The sequence below is a fragment of the Aulonocara stuartgranti genome (assembly GCF_965226115.1).
Source record: "Aulonocara stuartgranti genome assembly, chromosome: 20".
In the NCBI taxonomy this organism is placed as follows: domain Eukaryota; kingdom Metazoa; phylum Chordata; class Actinopteri; order Cichliformes; family Cichlidae; genus Aulonocara; species Aulonocara stuartgranti.
This window is the reverse complement of record NC_138956.1, coordinates 10,513,970-10,535,000: the sequence shown is the minus strand read 5'-3', so window position 1 is coordinate 10,535,000 and position 21,031 is coordinate 10,513,970. Positions and strand designations below refer to the sequence as shown.

The window sequence follows — 21,031 nt, the reverse complement described above, 5'->3', positions numbered from 1 at the left end:
CATATATATCAGGCAACACGTAACACTGACTGAACCCTGAAATGCAGCTGTATTTCTCAGTATGTGCATTTGCAACTGAAATGCTAATGCATTGACTATCAGGCAAGTTTCGAGGGCTTTTAAAAAAAAATATTCAGCTGAGTCCTCATCATATGCCTCGTTGCCATGTCTTGCTTGCATGCAAACATTCCCTCACTTCACTCCAGCAGCCGGTAAATGAGCCAGCCGGTGTCCGCAGCGCATACCTGTGCTCGCTGACATGTACTAACTCACTCTTCCTGCAGGCCATGGCAGAGGAACGCAGAGCAATCACAACAATCTAAAGGATGAATGTGGCCAAGAGAGAGAAGAGGAGGAAGAAGATAGTATTCATTACAAAAAAAGTGACTTCAGGAATGAAATAACATGAAAAAAAAGAGACTGAGGTGGAAGAGGAGATGAGATGAAGTAAAAGTCAGGAGTTGCCCAAGGCCACGGCCATTGGTGGAGTTTTTGTGTGGGGAGGAGGGAGAGGAAGAGGGAAATCATTAATGAAACACCTGTCTGTTTCTGACTCCCAATAAATCAGAGACTTTTCATCTTTTTGGGGGGAAGGTGATGTTTTAAGAAGGAGGGCAAAATGAAGAGAAGAAGAAAGTGGAGAAGACAGATGGTGTGGAAGGATTAAAGTTCCAGCAAGTACAGCATCTCTGAGGCTGTGAATCCCACATCGAGGAGGTGTTTGCGTTCGTCAAACTAGATTTATTTGATCAAAAATGACAAAAAAGCTCATATGTAAAATATGGCCTCTGCTCAGGTGCTGTTTCACTCCTGTTTACAGTACTGTACAGCCATACTGTGCAGGACATTCACGTAGAAAAGACTTTCATGCTTGGTGCTGAGTGAAAACGCAGCATAAACTATGTGATGATAATACAGTCAGTGAACAATGCCAGCTTTGTGAAAATGAGGAGCAAAAAACCCCAAAGCACTGTTGACTCTGTTGATCTTGTTGTAACAGTTTGTCCAAGAAAGGTGAACTTTGACCTCAAGTCAGCATTCATCATAAAGATAATAACAATACACATTAAAGAGGCAGTCTGCCGAGCTCACACATAAAAGTCTGTTTTCTTTCCATGAGTGGCACTACTGATCCTGTGCATTCCTTTGTTTGAAGCCTTCTGTCCCTTCAGAGGAGTTTTATAAAGCCCCCCCAAAATATTCAGGATGAGCTTTTGCAGAGTCAAGGTGTAATCCAACTTCATTACATTTCAGGTCCTCTGGGTATCCCAACAGTAACTCCAAGAAAAACACTGCAAATTGGAATTTATGCAATTTCAAACTATGCTCTGTCAATACAACATTTGGCATCATTTAAATAGTTCATGTTGTCAGACTTTGAAGTCAATCTGAGGCTGCGTGGGATACACACACAGTACTGCAAGTAAGTCCCACACCTGCGTGGCGTCAGGTAGCATTAACAGTGCATGCTGCAGCTAGTGGAAGCCAATCAACATACTAATTTTCCCCACATACGTTGCTTAATTATTTAGCAATACATAGATTTATGCTTTATAAATTCATGCCCTTTGCTCCAGTAACATCAGACTCTGATAATGTTGCAATAACCATGAGATTGAAAAAAATCCCAAATATGTTGGAGAAATGTCCATATGAAGAAGGTGGGCAGGCCGAAGCACACCTGCTTACCATGTATCTGTGCAGATGAATATGTATTAGTGATATGAAAACCAATCCCAAGACAGTATTCCACTTTCTTGGGAAAATTTCACTTATCCGAGATACAAAGGAAAGTCTCATATTCCACCAGCGTTCAGTCCCACTGCTTCTTTTCCACAGAGGAATCCTAACTCATGTTTCCAAGGGACGTGTCACTTCCTTCAGAGGAGGCAATGGCAGAAGTAACGGGAAAGAAGCAGAAAGGCAAGAAAAAGAGTTAATTGTGTTAGACTGACTACAATAAGAGGTACAGAGGAGGAAAAGGCTGACACAGATACTTTTGCTGCAGCGATCACATCAGGTAACTACAACACTAAATAAACTGGTTACACAATGAAATGTAATAAATAATTTCAGATGCCAAAGTCCTTAGTCTGTATGTCCTGTAGGCCTCACATCTAATAAAATGGTTGCTTTTTATCTTCGAAGAGCAAATATGCACATTAAATTCACACAGTGTTGATCTAACTAAGTTCTAAATTAAACTAAACAAAATGTGACTTTAGGGGAGTTAGAGGACATAAAAATCCCACAATGCCACCTGCTGTATTCAAGTTTTCAGACTCCAATCCAAAACCTGTGCATCCCAAATGCAATGAAACCACAGGGAGTAGTAGTATTAGTAATTAGTATTAGTTAGTAATGTTGAGGAAAGAGCTAGCTATTAACTTGGATCAGCAAATAAAATAAGCAGCTTCTAAACAGAGACTAACTAATGTGATATGGAGATGAATAATCACCATAACAGCGAGCAACTCTGGGCCCACTGACGTCTTACAGATGTTTTGCTGACTTACATGTACCACATTATAACTTTTGATTAAACAACAAAAGAAAATCAGACTTTAAATGATCACTGGATCGGCTTAAAAATATAAATTAATACCAATATTTCTGAACTGAAATCATGACATCCTTTTTAGGAATGCCATTCACTTACCTGTGCTGTACTTACCTGTCCTCATCCAGCAACATTCACTACATGAGACACATGACAACAGCGTGGGCCAGAACAAAGGGGACACACACACATACAGGTGAGGATGAATATACACACTATGACAGTCTATACCCGACGATCATCGCTCAATCCCCGTGGGCAGAATATGAAATTTGACATGTGACGTGTTAAGCTGCTTCGTTTTGCTGAACATAATGATTTTTCATTTTATTTAAAGTCCAACCTGAACAGAAGTGCTGATGGATGAAATAACCCGTGCCAACACACATCAGGTCACAAAGTCTGGCGATGCAATCAAGCGAAATATTTGGCACTGATCCCACATAGATTACCTCTAATGATCATGCTGTACGCAGCGAGTTTATGACAGCCAGTATAGCCGCAGGTGCTTTGCAGGTGGGTGGGTGAGCTCTTAAAAGCCTTTCAATTGTGGATTTTATTAGTGTGAATCAGCTGTGTCAGAGACAGTGACAGGTTTGACACTGCATGGATCACCTACGTGGAAACACACTGCAGAGGATTTGTTTATCATGCAGCTGACAAGGAAGCACGGTAACATTTTATTAGAAACTTCTAATAGAAAAGACTTGTTTTTATTTTTTTTCTGCTCTCAGACACACAAATTTGTATCCAAAAGATGATTTAAGTGAGTTTAATATGAACATATTTACCTGGTCATTGTTAACTAGATTTACTTTATATGGAGAAGTGTGTGCTGCATGACCTTGTGTGTGTGCGTCCCATGTTCTTACTGACCTGGGCTGGAGGTGCCTGGAGTGGCAGCGGCGGCCGCTCGGGCTCGACTCACCAACAGGGCCTCCTGGTTTTCAGCCAGAGCTTGCTTAGCCAGGTAGCGCTCCCTCTTCATCTTCAGCTCCAGGGACTCGGGAACATCGGGTACAATCCAGTCAATGGCTCGCAGCACGAAGAACACCACGTGCTGGTGACAGTAAAAACAACAGCAAGAACAGTGTGAACAATCTCCACATCACAAATTGTCATTAATTTTAAGCAAACAGACAGCTGATCTTCAAGCATGAAAATGGAAAAACAGTACTTGTAGTTTTATTTTCCACATAATTTGTACAACTGGTGAATAATTTCTTCTCTCTCAGGTGAGCATTAACAAATAACTGTGAGGAAATGGCAGAGAGGAGGTATATAGAGAGAGAATAAAAAGTGATGCAGATGGAAACAAAACGGTAAAAGAGGACTAAATCATTAGAATTTGTCCAAACAAGCAGAACTGGCATAGAGGTGTCAGTGAAAAGGCAATACTAAACAAAGGTAAAACCACTAAAACAGGCAAAATGAAGTAAATAGAGATGCTAGGAAGCTTCCGTCATACTTCAAATGCAATAATAAAGCCAAGTCTGACTGCCAGGAGCTCCCAGTAAAACAGTGTGTAGTTTCCATTGTTGTCTCTGAATGCTTTGTATCTGAAAAACCCCAACAAACATAATTTGTTACAAAGTTACAACAAGAAATATTTGTAATACTTGGTGTGTATAATATACAGCAGCAGCACATGAAAAGAACAGTCTTAATATTCAGTAATATCACCCATTGTTGGCCAAGGCTATGACATGAACACACTTAACTTAAATGTTAAGAAACTTAAATGTTGCTTAGCAACACCAAAGTAACCATATATGAGAAGTTGAACTTGACACATAAGATGAAGGAATAAAAAGGAGCATAAAAAGAAAGATCAAAGCAGCATACCTGCACATAGGGTACTCTGTGTAGTTGAGTGGGGCGTAAGCCAGGGTGAAGTTGACGTATCCGTTGAGATCATTGTCAAATTTGTACTGATACAGCAGGCGAGGTAAAAAATCTGAAGTGAACGCTATTAGGAAAGCCTGAAAAAGAATAAAAGATAATAAATGTTCTTTTTTTCCTCATATTGCTATGTAGTCTGACAATAATGTATTAGACATGAACTCACATTGGCAATGACAGACAGGTGTGACAAAGCTTCCAGTATGTTAAACCACACTCCGATGTTTTGTGCACGTTCAGCCACCGGCCGGCGGTACTCGCACACAAACTTGTGTGCATCCAAACGAATCTCCACCCAGTTGTTAAGGAGGGCGAAGAGCGGAGCGAGGGGGAACGCCGCCACAAAGATAGTAATGAACCCAAACTGGAGCACTGCAGCACATGAAATTAAAATTAGATAATTAATCTTTGCATTTTTTCATCAAAATGGATATTATCTATGTGTGAATTTTTAGTTGGACTGAACTGGCGATCCGGTTGAATGCAGTGATATTAAAGTCTCTAAATCAGATATGGATACTCACCCATCTCCAGGTACTCTTCGAACAGGCCCTCACACTCAACCAGCTGGTAATCCTCTTCCCAGCGCCGAGGCTCATGGGATGCCTTGCCACCCAGCACTTTTGCCAGAGTTCTCTTCTGGCGCCAGGCCTTCACTTTACTGTTAGGGAAGAAAAAGACATTTTCGGTTTAATTCAGTTTTATTTATAAAGGCACACATTCGCCTCAAGGTGCTTTATACTCTAAGGTTAAAACCAAAAAACTATTCGAAAGAAACCCCAACAACAGACAACCCCTGTGAGCAAACATTTGGCAACAGAGGGAAGGAAAAACTCCCTTTTGACAGGAAGACACTTCCAGCAGAACCAGGCTCAGGGAAGAGCAGCCATCTGCCGCGACCACTTGGGGGTGATGGCATGGGAGAAGACAGCAGAAACAGGAGAAAGGAGATAACTATGGGAGAAAGTGCCAGAGTTTAATAACGGCTAATGACTAAATAGACACGTGGTGCAAAACCATGCAGAGAGTGAAAAGAAGTGAGTGAAGAGGGAAGGGAACGCCCCAGCAGCCTGGGCCTATTGGAGCATAACTCCAGGGTCACCTGATCATTTGATGGAATCAGGATAAGGATTTATGTTAGTATGCATTGTAACATGCAATGGCAAAAATGACAGAAACAGCACATTTAGAGGATGTTCATTACATCACAGATATGACACAGGACAAATTTTTTGTAGCTGAACAGCAATCATTGTTCCCCAATAACCACCATAGACTTTCAGTTGGAATTAGTTAACCAAACCTATTTTCTATCACTGGAAGCATTTGTTGCTGATGTAATGACTGCAATCCCCTCTCATCTTTTACAACACATGCCGCCCCACCACTGAGTGGGGAAATGTGCTTGTTTTCTTCATGCAGTCATCTTTGTCCGTTTCACTGCAGCAGCACAAGACCAAATTTCCAGCATCATCCCCTTGGCCACTCCACATTTCTGATTCATCACTAACATCAGTTAACACAGTCCATGACTGCCCCTCTTTGGCCCACTGTAAGCGCTGGCTTGTGTTTGGCTTCTCTGCATGTAAATCTCATTTCATTCAGCCTGTTTCTGACAGTTCTGTAACAAATGTTGGCTCCTGTTTCTGCCCATTTATTTTTCATGTATAGCAATAATTTCTGTCATCATATCTGTGATTTGTTTATGTGCTACAAAGTAAAAGAGCTGGATCCTCAAGAGTGATGATTACATAATTTTGCCAGAGGTTTTAAGCGTATTTACTGAACTGCTCCTCTGCTGCCCTTATTTTACACTTACTGTCTGCAGTAAGTCTTAAACAGTCACACACAGCTGATGGTGCAGAGGCACATGGATGAGATTTACTGCACTAAACAGCTGGAACTGTGGAACAATATGACACAGCACAGCTACTTTTATGCATCTCCCACATCTGTACCAGTTTTAGCTTTTATCCTAACTCTGCTTTAATCTTTTCAGTTGTATTTGACAGTCACTGTACTTATTGCTCATGTGTTTGAATCTAATTTGTTTAATTATTATTTTATTGCAGAAAAAATTTACTCCTGAAATTTTTTCTCTAAAAAGTAAGATGTCCTGGTAAACCACGAAAGCTTTTAAATAAATAATAAAGGATGTAAATAAAAGGAAGAATAAAGGATGTTTAAATATGCTGGAGATTGACAACAGAACATTTTTCTATAAAAACATAAAACATATACATAAAAAAACCCATAAAAGCTAAAAGTGTAGCAACGTACGGTAAGATGAACTCCTGAACGTTGTTGATGAGCTGTTTTCCCACCATTATGATGAAAAGTTGTTGAGCCAATTCAATGAGGCAACCCCCGGCACCACACTGTAACGCAAAGACACACAGACATGACACTATGGGGGCATCATTTTCACATGCTGGTACGTTACAGGCTCTCTAAATCACTCACGTCTTCATTTCTCATCCCGAACAAGGTCCCGTAGTTGGTAGGGTAACCCACAAACCTAATCACAGAGAGATCAGTGGCACCTTAAATACTTTCTTTGTCTCAGTGTCTTCATCTTTTCATGATTATCCTGTGTGTCTGTTGTGACTCGTGTGTCTCACCTTCCTTTAAAGAAAGCCACATAAAAGGGAGACGAGTAGAAGTTGACAAACTGGAAGATGAACACCTTGAAGATGAAAGCGTTGTCATACTGGGTTTGTGTTCTGTGCATCTCTGCAACACATCGCACAAAAACACAGTGTTAAAGACATCGAGACAATGTTGCCTTTGATTTCACTTAGTTTAAATGACTTCAAAGTGATTTTTATATAGATAACTGGTTTACAGGTAGTCAAAACTAAGAAAAAAGGGAAACCACAGTGTAAACTATTTTTTTTACATTAATTTGGGGTGTTTTTTGATTTGTCTGTTTTTTTACAAGAATCAAGAATCAGCAGCGAATATGATTGTCTATCATACTTTCTTGACTGAAATGAGATGATTCTACAAATACTCTGCTGGATACATCATCAACAATCCTGCCGATATCCATTTTAAACAGTGGCTGAACTGTTTAAACATCAAGATTAACAGTTACAATCTTTTTGGAGGGGTTAAACATGTACACTAAAATTTTTACAACAATCTGGTTGCATAAATATGCACATCCTTAGCTATTTAAAGCCTGACCCATGAAATAATTGTCAGAAAATTATTATTTATTTGTTCTTATTTTTTGCCTAAACAATTAAGCAGAGTTTTTGCACACTGATCATGTGAACATCTCAAGAACTCATGAAAAGTCATGTATCAAATATGGTACACTGTGAGTTAAAGGGTTAAACTAACAACTTTGTTGAAGCACCTTTGCATTTTATTACAGTAGTCAGTCTTTTTGGTTAGTTGTTAGCATGGCACGTCTTCATTATTTGCCCTTCTCTTCTCTGTAAAAACACTCCAAGTTTTTCAGATTATGGCGCCATCTTTTGAGCACAGTCCTCTTCAGGTCACTCCACAGTTTTTCAGCAGGATCTGAATCTGTACTCAGGCTGGCTCATTTTTTGGTGAATCAGTTATTTTGATGATCTGGATATATGCAGCTGGTTGCTGCTGTTGTGCTACAAGGTCCAAATCCTCTTGATCTTCAGTTTTCTAGCAGATGCCTAAAGAGGTTTTTTGTGAAAAATGATTGCTATTTTAGTACTGTTCATAAATCCTCCCAGCTTGACTAAAGCCCTACTGTAGTTCCAGATGAAGAAAAACAGCCCCAAAGCACGATGTTATCACTACCATGCTTCATTGCAGGTACAGTTTTTCTCTGGTGATGTGAACTGTTTTTGTGTCAAACATATCTCAAGGAATCACTCCTAAAACCTTCAACTTTGGCCTTATCAGATCATGACACAAAACCTACATGCTTGTGGACGCTCTGATGTATGTATATCATGTGTGTGTTTAACTTGAGATTGTTGTCACATGTAGTACACAACCAGTTCTTGCCAGAAATTCCTGCAGCTCATTTAATGTTGCTGTAAATCTCCCTGGCCAGTTATCTTCTTGTCTTTCCCTCAGTTCTGGCAGTAATGGGGTTTTTTCATCTATTTTCAGCAATGAGATCAGTTTGATGTGTTTGTAAGTTATTTGCAGATCACAAATTTTGTTGGAAGATGCCACAAGGTACACATCAGGAAAATCCTACAAAAACAGCTGAACTTCATTTGATTTTAATGAGTCACTTTAACTGATGACTAATGTTTAATATGAATTCACATGTGATTAATCTTACCCCTAATTATAAGAAGGCGTGCAGACGTGTCCAACCACATTGTTTTTAGGGTTTTTAAAAATATTTTTTTGTGTGTAGACTTTTTATGCCCTCTGTATCTGTACTTTACAGTCCCATAATTCTGCAACATGATGCAGCTACTTTGACAGAAACAATAACCATAAGGATCCAACTGAAGAGATTCACCTGCTCTGGAGAAGTCTGAGCTTTTAGTTAGTGGCAATCAAGTACAAAGCTGATAACAATATACACCACAGAGGTTTGAGGTGTGTGAGAGCAGCATTGATTCTTACCCCATTTAGTGAGCTGCTCAGCTAATGCAGTGTAGACCTGGCCCATCAGCAGTATGAGCCCCAGGTTTACAATACTGCTGGAGATGTTGGCTATGGTCCCTGCCTGGGGGAGGAAATTAAATGCATGAATGTTTGTATGATAAATAAAATGCAGTGATTTGCAAAATCATTTAAACATGTACAAATATATTTAATTAAAAACAGTACCAACACAACACAACTCAAATGTTGATCGTTTTTGACCATGTGAACTGGCAGTAAAAGTTGAGAGAATGGCAAAAAAATGTGTAAAGTTAGTAACACTGAGCTGTTTCTTGGTATAATGTAAATATGAGAATTTTACTGCAGATCATATGTGTTACATAATATGATAAAAAGTGTCAGCATAAATTTCTGTACACAGTGGACAAAGAAGAAAACCAAGACTGAACGGTCATGATTGTTGACTGGAGCCTATCACATCTGTCACAGGACAAAGGGTGGGGCTACTCCCTGGAAAGGGAGCCAGTCAACCATAGGGCTTAAACAGAGAAACAGACAACCATTCACACTCACTTTCACACCTATGGCCAATTTTATATTCACCAGTTAACCTAACATGCATGTCTTTGGACTGTGGGATAAAGCCAGAGCACCCAGAGAGAACCCACACAGTGTGGGGATGTATGAGTCTGGGGCCTCCATACAGAAAGTCCCCAAATGGCCAGTGGATTCCACCACCACTGCACCACTGTGATGCCCAAAAAACGAAAATGTTATATTAAAATGTGATTGTGATCATTTTTAATAATTTAATAATTGCATTCTCTTCTTATTAACAGTTTTCTTTTTGGAAAAAAGCTCCAATGTGTTTGTAGCATTTCTTTGTGCAAAGCATGAAACAGCTGTAATGTACCTCTGTCCGCAGCACAGGGCTCCCAGAATGAAATATCACCACACTGATGATACCACGGCACACGACCACCGTCACCAGGAAGATCATCACCACACACAGCTGAGAGAAGAGGGGGAAAAGCACACCTGTAGCTGCGACATAATATGCTGCACACAGCCAGAGGCACACAAAGGTCTGCTGTCATCATCAACACCATGCAGCATAATATAAGACCAAGAAGTCAAGAGTCCAGCATCCTCATTGCGGCTCTCATGATGCTCATCATAAAACTGATCCATATCTCTTACATCCTGACTGACATCTTTCAGAGCACAAACAAAGTTTTTAAAAGACGGCTTTAATTGAATGTGCTAGACATGCATATGCTTTTCTAAGTCAGTAGCATTTAGTAGTAGGATTTTTCTAAAGATTGGCAAGCAAGCAAGAGCTTCCAACAAGAGCTTGGATCAGGTATTATTCCCATAAAATTTAGTAACAGCTGAATAATTTTTTCCATGATATTCATTTCTTTTCTTTGTCTAATAGTGGATTCTATTCCTTTCAGTTTCGGGAAATTAACTTGCAGACATTTTCATTCCTTATATCAAAATTCACAACTATCATAACATCAGTATGTTTCCAGCAAAATCCTTCTACTGAACAGGGAAGAGAATTAGAATTTTAAAACATTTCCATCTCTAATCCCATCATCAAAACAAGGGTGTGTGAAAAATGATCCTCAGATCTGCATCTACAAAGAAGTGAATCTTGGACACAGCATAAAGTGCGTGGATGAGATGATGGGATCATATCTGGCCCTGTAGGCATGTGACCTGGATTCATTATTAAAAAAGGGTTCAGTTAACAATGCAGGATTTACTGGAATGGCACAAAGGTGTTAACCCCACCTCTATTTCTCAACACAATCACAAAAGGAAAAGCTCAAGAGAAACCGAGACTCCTTACTGAAACCACGTGCAATGAGATTAATGATGAGAAAAAGAGAAAGTCTGTTGTTCGGGAGCGGATCTGGATCTGCTGTATTAGAACGACATTTTACAGTGTGACAATAATAGTGGTAATCAAACCGTTTAAGAACCTAACTAAACATAATGCATAGTGTTAAAATGCACCTCGAGTATTTCTTTTACTGAAGTGCAAAAACAACAAAACAGCAGTACAGTATGTAAAATATTTTAAATGGCCTCACCATCATTATGATAACCATGGAGCCAGTGAACATGCGAGACAGCCTGGTTTTTTCAGGAAAGTATGGCTCTTTGACCCCAGTCACTGGATTTTGCTCCATAGTAGGGGCCATGGCTGCAAACTCCGGCCGAGGACGCTCCTTAAAGAAAACAGTGACCATCATCACTGGACACACTCTTCACCGGCTTTGTCTGGTTCACAGATTGGTCTCTAACTTTAGTCTTTGCTCTGTTGTTTACCTTGTTTACTCTGTACAAAACTGAAACTTCCGTGTATAAAGGTTAAAATCAAATATTAAAAAAATAGAATCCCTGTGCAAACAAGTGCAAACAGTCATGATGCCCATTACTGTATTACTGGATCTATAATCATGACAGACCTAAGAGCTCTAAACCGAATAAGACCAGTATGATCACACTCATACTGAAAGCAACCAATACCTCCTCTTCATGGAAGTCCATACAGTCCCAGTGATGTGCCAGAGTGGCCATTTTTCTCTTCCAGTACTCCAGAAAGGTTACAGCCCAGAATGACATGAACACACTGAAAAACACTGTACCTGGATGGTCAAATAAGTATCCCAGCTGCAACAGAGAAAGGTACAACCATTAGGTTCAAGTCTTTTTTCGCAGAGTCAGCGATTTGTTCACCACGAAAAGCTTGGTACCTTCGTCAAGGTGCAGATCTCAGACATGTTCCAGGCCTTACATGTTTTGCAGAGTGGACACATGGTATAGCTAGCTCCACTGTTACAGATTTCCTCCCTGTTGACAGACACACTGACACAGATTAGTTACACCTGAGATAACACTAATTACAGGTTTTAAAGCAACACGTATTTGGCCTCACATAACTGTGAGGCCCAATAATGATCAGTGTGGGAGCTAAGGGATTGGGAGAATTAACTCTAATGGATGTAAAGGCTGCACATATACCTATTACGTACTGCTTCCAGGGAACAGATGAGCGGTGTGGAAAGCATTCTCCTAACCTCCTGCCGGGAAACAAAGCTACTGCTCTTTCCTTTATTACAGTTATAGAGTGAGTTACTGAAACCCTGACTGCACATGGGATCAGCTACAAATAAAGCCTGGACTGACAGCGAGATCTATTTCCTCCTCTTTTTTTTTTTAATAGGAGGATTATTCTGCACTAATTGTCCATTAGAGATGGCTGCTTTTTCTTGCTGCCACAGACTCTCTTTCCTAGGATATCGACTTATCCCTAAGAAATGAAGCCAGAAAAAGGTAAACAGTAGTTACAGCGGCAATATTACTGTACACAATCTAGGCTACACTTACACTGAGAAGAAAAACCAGAAAGGAGAGCCAACTCTTAATAAATAATATATGACAAACTGGCACAGACATCCCACATGTAGATGATCTAGCTGTGAAGCGAGTCTTTATGCAGAGTGCGCTCTGCTTTGAAATATTTGAATCTAAAGTTGTGCTTGTTTGAGAGAGTCTGTAAGTGGAGTTTAATTTCCAGGAAACTGTGGCAGCCCTTAAAACAAAAGCTATAACACACTTATTTGCTTTCTTTCTAAGGAGAAATCAATGCTAATCTCATGTGTGTACATTAAGTACAGCACTGAACTTTGGCTCTTATGTTGGACATCAGTAAGGTTTTTGCTATACGTTTCTGAACAGGCACAACGGCACCAATTTCAGCAGCTTCACTGAAACAATAAGACTCTAAGAAGCCACTGCAGCCAGCAGCTGGCTGACAATGATTAGTCCCGTTTATTTTTATTATGAGCCATGTGGGTGTGCATTAAATTCAGCTGAATCACTATCAATAGTGATATATGTCAGTGCATAAGTATGTTTAATGTTTAATTAAACATAATGTCTGGTTACCATCTGAAACTCCATTGAGGGATCGGGCATTGATGACTGCATTGGATTTTTTCACATTTGGCAACTGTTTGCAACTAGTTGCAACTAACTTTGTGTGAGGGTTTCCTATTTGTTTGATTTTTATGTTATACATTATTAAAGACAAGATCCAAGTTTTTGTGTCTATTAAAACGGTGGTTGCTTCACTTGTGTTTGAACTGCCTGCTTAAACTGACCCCTGTGTGTAAAACTTCAACAACTATGCCACAATACCTTATCTAAGTGAGTGCAGTCACACGTGACTAGCCATGTCTGTAATGCGACATTTCATTTAAAATTATTTTGTGTTACACAATAAAACACATGCTATGTATACATGATGCAGACTCACGCTGGTGTGTTGGTACCCATGGACATCACTCCAGACACAAAGACCAGAGTCCCGACCACTGCTGCCGGCAGCAGCCAGGCTGTGTAGAAACCTGCAGAGACAAAAAGCTCCATTAGACTGCAGCTCTCAGCTGATGCAAGACGGATGTTCAATTTCAGCTGCAGTGATGACTTTCATCCTGACAATAATGGTTTCAAGCTCAGGTATAGCCCCTTTGCATATACTACACTCTCCTCTTAACAGAGATTCATAAAAGAATTTCACTGCTAAAAAAAGGAGTTTCCACTTGTACCTTTTTGTGAAAAAAGAAAGGAAGAAAAAAGTAATAGATGCAATTCACTGTAGAGTCAGTGCCAGGAGGCTGTAGCTTAGATTGCTGTATCATACAGTATGTTTATTTATGTGAGCACTCTGCTTATTGTCCTGTATTAGTTTTGATCCATTTCTAATCATTTTAAATGATTCTGGCGTGTAATACAGACTCCATGTATTTCTCATTTATTAAAATGAACAGCGGGGTTTTTTTTAAATAGAGAAATCTTTGGCCCCCATCAGACTCAAATCAAATGACCAGAATTGTAATAAAATTATAGTTAGCTACTAAATTTAAATTGATTTCAACCAAATAATCTGCAAAAACTGCTTTAGTTTGTGCTTCAAGGTAATAAAATTACTGAGATATCAATAGAACGCTTATGTTGAGCAGTTAATTAAACTCAAATTACTTGTCGACAGGGAGAAAGCCTTAACAGTTGCACAGATATTTATAATGTTTTCATTTTAGCAATAATGACAAAATCTAAATATTTAATTAACATTACTAGTTATTGTGATACCTTCTGGTCTGGATTCAGTAATCCTCCTGGATTCAGGAAGGAGTGGGCTTTTTATCTGTAAAAAATGAGCCAAATTTTTTGAACAACAGAAATAAGAATATATATTTACCCAGCCAGGCAAAGTAGAGTGCAATCTTCTCTCCAAAGTACTCCCTGATATGGTCCAGTGGTTGATACTTGTACCATTTGCACCAGCGGGCCCAGTAGTAGTAGAGAACCTGCCTCTGGTTCAGCTCGTCAGGTCGGACCTCGTGCTTTGGAAGCTGAAAGGGCCCCTAAAGAGAAAAAACATGCTGCTAATGAGAAAGAGAAAACGACACATTTCAGTGTACAGAACAGCTAAAAATAACTCACCTCATGCAGCGGGAACGCTGCTGTGTACGCCCCTTCATTTAACAGTCTGTCCACTCCGACTTCAGCCTTCTTCCTTTTCCCATATGCTGTCCTGGCAAGAATCTCATAGACCTGAAATAAAACTCTCAGTCTGTTAGTTCAAATATACATCCGATACATTCAGTATACTACTATTGTCACACTTGTGTTACTTACAACACGGTGCCTCTGCGTATTTGTGAAATATGTATCGTGATCTTCCCAGCCAAGGAATCTGAAGAAAAGCGTACATTCAGCAAAACACGCAGCAGTGATCTGATCCAACTGTTTGCAGAAGTTAACCCACCTGCTCATCTTTGACTTGCGAAAGGCACATGTGTAATAGTCCAGAGGCCTGTTAGGCACAGACTCCGTCATTACGTTAGGTATGCATAGTTTACTCAGTACCCGAGCAGATGTGTTGAGGTCTAGATGCTGCTGTGCCTGGGACACAAACACAGATACAGGTGACCTCCTTCTATTACTGTAGAACAGCATAAGATGCACGTTTTTGGTTCTGAGTGAAATGTTACGACAGGTTTTCATTGTCTTAAGAGATAATCAGAAAATGTTCGCATGATTAAAGAGAAAAGTGAGAGAGTAAAGACTTTATCTGGTAAACATCAGTGTGCTCTTTCATATTAAGTTGTCCTTGTTTATTCCCCAAATTAGTATTATTATCAACTGGGTTTAACGTCACGTAACAAATAACTTTAAATTGAACCTACCTAGAAATAAATAGCTGTACTTACTTGCAGTGGAGCTCTAAGGCAAAGCTCCTCAGCATAACACACCAACACATCCCAGGGGGCGCTAATTTTGAGAAAGTGTATGGTCTTCTTTTCATTTGCAGTTTCCTCCTACAAGTAAAGAGGCAACAAAGAAGACGTTAATCAACAAGTCAGGAAAAATAATGAACAGATTTAATAATTTAATAATAAGATAAATAATCTTTAATCTTGTCAACAACACCTTTTCCATGACCAAGCCAACACTCTCCAGGTTCTGAACAAACTTCTCTCTCCACTGAGCCAGTTGTGCTTTCCTTCGTTCAGACCTGCTGCTCTCCTCAGCGGGAACGGCTTCCCTCTCCTCACTGGTAGCCATATTTGTCCCTTTCCCTCGCCGCTTCCTCCGTGAACGAATCTCCCACACCAGCACGAAGTCTGCACCCCAGACCAGAGGAGTGAAAGGTTAAATGAACGAATGACTTTGTCTACCTACCACTGTGCTGATGAAACCTCATGCAAAGCGAGCAGCCTACCAATCTTAGTTCTCCCGTCTCTGAAGTAATTCCCCAACTGTGGCACTGGTTGCTTACTTCTTGTAGGAGACTGCATATAAATGGGATCATCGCCATCCATATCTCCATCAGCAGCTGCAGCTGCAAGCTGACAGTTGAGCCACCATTAATATATCATGAAACTCTGTAAAGAGACAGCTGCTGACGAAAACTCTGCTCACTTTTCTGCATTTGAACCTTTTCGCTCGGTGTATGAATGTTTAATTGGCTTTGAGGAGAGGTTTAATTCTTGTGCTAGTACATGCCTCCACTTTGCAGTAATAAGACCAGAAAGATGAGCCGAAAACAATCTTTCAGTGCAGTAAAGTCATGCCTCACCATTACCCATTATCAGTGTCCTTACAGTACCTTGTGTTCATGTTTATGTTACATGAAGGGTAAAACCCCTCAAGACTCACTGCCACATCTCTGAGAAATCAGTGAGGCCAAAAGGGAACAGGATAATGAATAACTGCTGTGTCAAAGTGATGTGATTTTATAGATTTATGTGAGCTGAAGAGATATCACACTGCAGTATTGTAGGAAATAAGTAAAGCAGAGCTTACATATCGTGGGGGGATAAAGCTCCCATTCTGCAGGCTCCCATAGCTCTCTGTGCTTTGTGCTTCAGCCCTAGTATCCAGATCCAGGAGGACCTCTCTGTCTCCCTTCAGCCGCTCTGAGCTCTTCCTCAACATGATAAAAAAAAAGCTCCTGTGACTTGAAACAAACACTATGCCTTCACATGAAATCTGTACTGAAGGAATTCAAAGATAACTTCAGCCAGGCTGAAGGTAAGAGATGCAAAAAAAGCCTTAAAAAATCTGGATACTGGTCTTTGCTATAGTGAAAAACAAGCTGCTGCTGAAGTCTGCATTTGTAGCAATCTACGCTTCCCTTGTCCTCGTTCTGCTTTTTATCTCTGCATCCATCAGGCTCCTCTGCTCCACTGCAAGAGCCGTGGATACCGTAATGGATCTAGCACGCAGGCAACACCGCGCACAGTGCTGTGCTGCATCTCAGCAGGGAAATGCACGTTTTCACCTCATAAATAATGTAACAGTTAGTGAGTGGCAGTCCAAGCTCTTATGTGCTATAATAATATAATTATATGGACATAACGCACTGTGAGAGGATTCTTCTCTTTGAAGTCAATGTGTATTCCTTCATCCATGCAAGCTGTTTCATATACTTCACTGAACTGGTTTGAAATTCTGCAGATAATTAACATAAATTACACGAGGATGAAGCACCACCCCCACGTGATCTTCTCAAAGCGCAGAACAAACTGTGCGCACTTAAAAATGCTGTTGGTTTATACTCAGAGTCCAGAAGCCCCACATGTACCAGGAGGTTGGTTTTTTTTTTTAGCTAAAAAGTGATGTTTCTGTGTGTTTTTTATGTGTAATAACTTTGCTAATAATGGTAGAAATACTGTAGTCAACAGGATGAATGAAGAGGTTATATATAAAATGAAGAACTAAATAAATGAATTAATTATTGCCAATGAGACTTTTTAGTTTTATATATCCTTTATTTATCTAGCTAAGTCACTTTTTGGCACACCACCTCCAGCAGCCTTCCTGCTTTTCATGCTGTTTGCAGTGCTGCAGTCAGAGCAGAGTCGAACCTGTGAGACATGTATGAAGGAATAACACAACACATACAGTAACCAGAGTCGTGCTGTCAAAGGGAAACTCTATTTTAAAAACAATGATGACATCACCAGTATCTTTGAGTGGATTTTAATGCAATGCCGGAGCCAACACTGGTGAGTTTGAAAGACGCTTTAGAGCAGTGGTCATGAACTCCAGGCCTCGGAGGCCGGTGTCCTGCAGGTTTTAGATCTCACCCTGCATTAACACACCTGAATCAAATGATTAGTTCATTAACAGGCCTCTGAAGAACATCAAGACATGTTGGGGAGGTAATTTCGCCATTTAAATCAGCTGTGTAGGATCAAGGACATCTAAAACCTGCAGGACACCGGGCCCTTGAGGCCTGGAGTTCGAGACCCTTGCTCTGGAGCTTCACCTTAGCTATCCACAACAAACCTTTAGGGCACAGCACATAATCTTCATTTTCATATTAAACTTTTTCCTGTGAATTTCCCTAGAGGTCAAAACCCCTGATATTTTACCCAACATCGATCCAACATCAACATCTTTCCTCTTTTTTCGCCATAAGCCATCACAGCCTCCTTTTCTATCAGTGATGCTGTTTTGTAATGGTTTACATTTGGTTTCAAGTCTTTCAGTCTCAACTTCTAACCCTATTTATGATTTTGAAACTGTGTTACTACAAAGAGTTCACAGCTTTCTTTTTCATGGTAACCTCACAAGCACACTATTACTGTACTACTAAATAATAAAGATACCTCTGAACAAGACCAGTGGTAACGGTTGCCCTAGCAACTATAAAATTATTATCAGCAATAAAGGAAGTTGTTAACATGTACTCTGGATTGTATCTGACGCTATCTTGAACGTCTTCCTTTCACTACAAACTGAGTCAGCTGATACCAAACATCCTTTAAGTTTATCGACACTTTGAGCATTTGCAAGGTGCTCCGAACTTAAAACCCATATTTGCTCTGCCAAAAGTAAATAACTTGGGTTCACATAAAAGCACTTTGGGTGTTTCAGTCATAAGTTACTCACTACCCGCAACACACACACCATATAGACGTCCCTGTACACTTTGGTTGACATCAGGCTTGGATGCAAACTGTTTGTATGACCTCTGCAGGTGTGTCAGAGAAATTAGAGTAACTGAAATGGCAAACTATGAATATGTAACAGCTCATCTGTCACTGTCTCAGTGTGACATTTGGTCAGAAAACATTTGAACACTTTGATTTAAAACACAGAAGAAGTGACTGAAGTAGTGTTTACTTTTTAAGGGATTAGTATTGTATCTTATTCACTTATTCATTTTGTTTTATTTGTTCTTTTTAAATGTGTGTAAAGTACAGAAAATTACAAATGAATATCTATTTAAACTCTACATAGCATTGTTATCACTTTGACCATCAGCTCAATCTACTGGGCTTGAAGAAAAGGTCAGAGGTCAAATGTAACATGATATTTTAAATCTTTACATGGTACTTTCTTTAAGTTGACAATACACAACACACTTTTAAGAATCATAGTTGCTAAGTCAATTTTCAACCAATAAGTTATTGAGTGGACTTTGAAGGGGAAGTATGCCAAATTTGAATAGATTGCTAACATGAGCCCACTCTACACCCCTACTAGGTCTCAACAGAACTCATTCAAGACTTCATTCAAAACATAATCTCCTTTGTAGAGGTAATACAAATCACCAAGCAGCATGTCATAGGCACTACAAAAACAAACTATTAATTGAGCAAACATACACAAGAAATGTATCTAAAGCAATCACAGACAATGGGAACACATTTTGTGTTACACTTCCTAAAAGCATAGTGACCTAAGATGCCCTCTTACCCGTGAATATTCTGTTCCTGCGCTAACACAACTGCCCTCATGACTCCACTGTATTGCACCATATTTCACTGGCGTGACCTGTGACAAAAAGGCAGCTGTTAAAAAACACAAACAGGCATACTAAAAGCAGAGGACATGACACCACAGGAGACGGGGTTCGGTTACAGTTCACAAAGATTTATTTGTACATTCGTTACATTAAATGAACAGTATAAAACCTTCAGGACATGCACTTCTCCAAGTGGGAGTTCAGGGACTGTTATGTTTGATTAGTGCTTCATGTACATTTTAATAAAAATGCTAAACACAATAAAAATATTACATGCAGTAAACAAAAATCAAAAGGCGCTTTTGCATAATGCATTACTTAAAAGATGTCTTCCATCATTGGCCAGCAATGTCTCACCTGCAAAAACACTGCTTAAAAGGACTAACTTTGACTTTCTCGTTATATACAATTCATATTCTCCAACTCTTAAACACATTCATTATTAATCATCCGACAAACATTTCAAGTAAGTCCAAATATTGCAATGCTTCTTTCCCACTGTGGGAGACGAATTTAACTGCACTGCCAACCAACCCTATTTTGGAACCCATTAAAATATAAAGGGATTTCTCCAGAAAACCTTTTCCAACAGTTGACATCACTCTGCAGCCGTCCATGTGTGCAAAATCACTTCTTAATGCACCGAGCACAAGGGAGGAACCAAAAGGAAAGCAGAAAATTTAAAAAGGACTGCTGCAAAGCAGAAAAAAATTAAATAATATTAATAATAATAATAGTAATAAAATGCTCAAAAAAGAAGAAGCAACTGGTGAGTGTTCTGATGTGAAGTACCCTTTTCACCTGAGATTAGATTTCTTTATAAAATAAAATAAAATAAAAATTATATATATGAATAAATAAAAGCAGAAGGTGAAAGAGAACATGGGGCACTTAGAAGAGCTTAAAATACAAATCAATGCGGACATGAGAGCAACACAGTGACATGTGTATAGGGCTTGGGTAACATTTCCATACATATTCAACAGTAAGTAGTGGTAAGACGTATATGACCCACAGACCTACATCGAGCACAAGCATTGACATTTCTCTCAAAGGACCCAGAATGAAAACGTTGATTGTTTTAGACCCTGTGAAATTATAAAGTGTAAGGCATTGCTGAAAGAAAAAAAAAAACAACCTGATGCTTAAATTTAATAATTTGGCAATTTAATTCAGTTCTGCTAAAAAAGGCAACATTGTCATCGCAAAGAAAACCTCATATTTATCTCAGCCTTCCAGAAAGAGCAGTCACACGGCACATGCAGCAGCACTTTAACCCTCTAATCAGGCTCAATACTAAAGACAAACATGCATTATTCATGTCTCCGGACAATCATTTCTATGCCAAGTAAGGAGGCTTTTTATTTTTTCTAAATTTGTCCTGTAATTATGTATTCTTGCCAGATTAAGGCTTTACCATTAGCTAATGTAACAGGCTATTATTTAAAAGGCTCTAGACTGTAAAATTTTGAAGGATTTTAAACCTCAAACATGGTCCTACTTTGGGACTAGTGCAGAGGACGCAGGCATGTTATAATCTAGATGTGTGGCCAGAACTTACAGTACAGCATAAACTACGGGTGCAAAATAAAAATGAGAAGTCAAAACATTCTTTAGCTCTCAGTTATTAAACAACTCCTCACCCAAACCTTAAATCCTCCATTACA

The 21,031-nt window shown here is 39.5% G+C and overlaps 1 protein-coding gene across 1 annotated transcript; it reads right to left on the bottom strand.

Moving 5' to 3' along the window:
• Positions 1-720: 720 nt before the first annotated feature.
• On the bottom strand, positions 721-16,543 carry ano11 (anoctamin 11; the record flags this gene model as incomplete). The annotated part of the gene is made up of 23 exons (XM_082517834.1): positions 721-1,878; positions 3,437-3,620; positions 4,029-4,119; positions 4,406-4,542; positions 4,629-4,834; positions 4,987-5,123; positions 6,743-6,840; positions 6,926-6,980; positions 7,084-7,195; positions 9,041-9,143; positions 9,936-10,034; positions 11,125-11,262; positions 11,564-11,707; positions 11,791-11,887; positions 13,356-13,446; positions 14,301-14,466; positions 14,546-14,656; positions 14,741-14,798; positions 14,871-15,007; positions 15,316-15,423; positions 15,536-15,729; positions 15,828-15,954; positions 16,412-16,543. 23 exons carry the CDS (start codon positions 16,541-16,543, stop codon positions 1,847-1,849), a joined length of 2,757 nt encoding a protein of 918 aa, XP_082373960.1. The 3' UTR covers positions 721-1,846.
• Between the last annotated feature and the right edge of the window lie 4,488 nt (positions 16,544-21,031).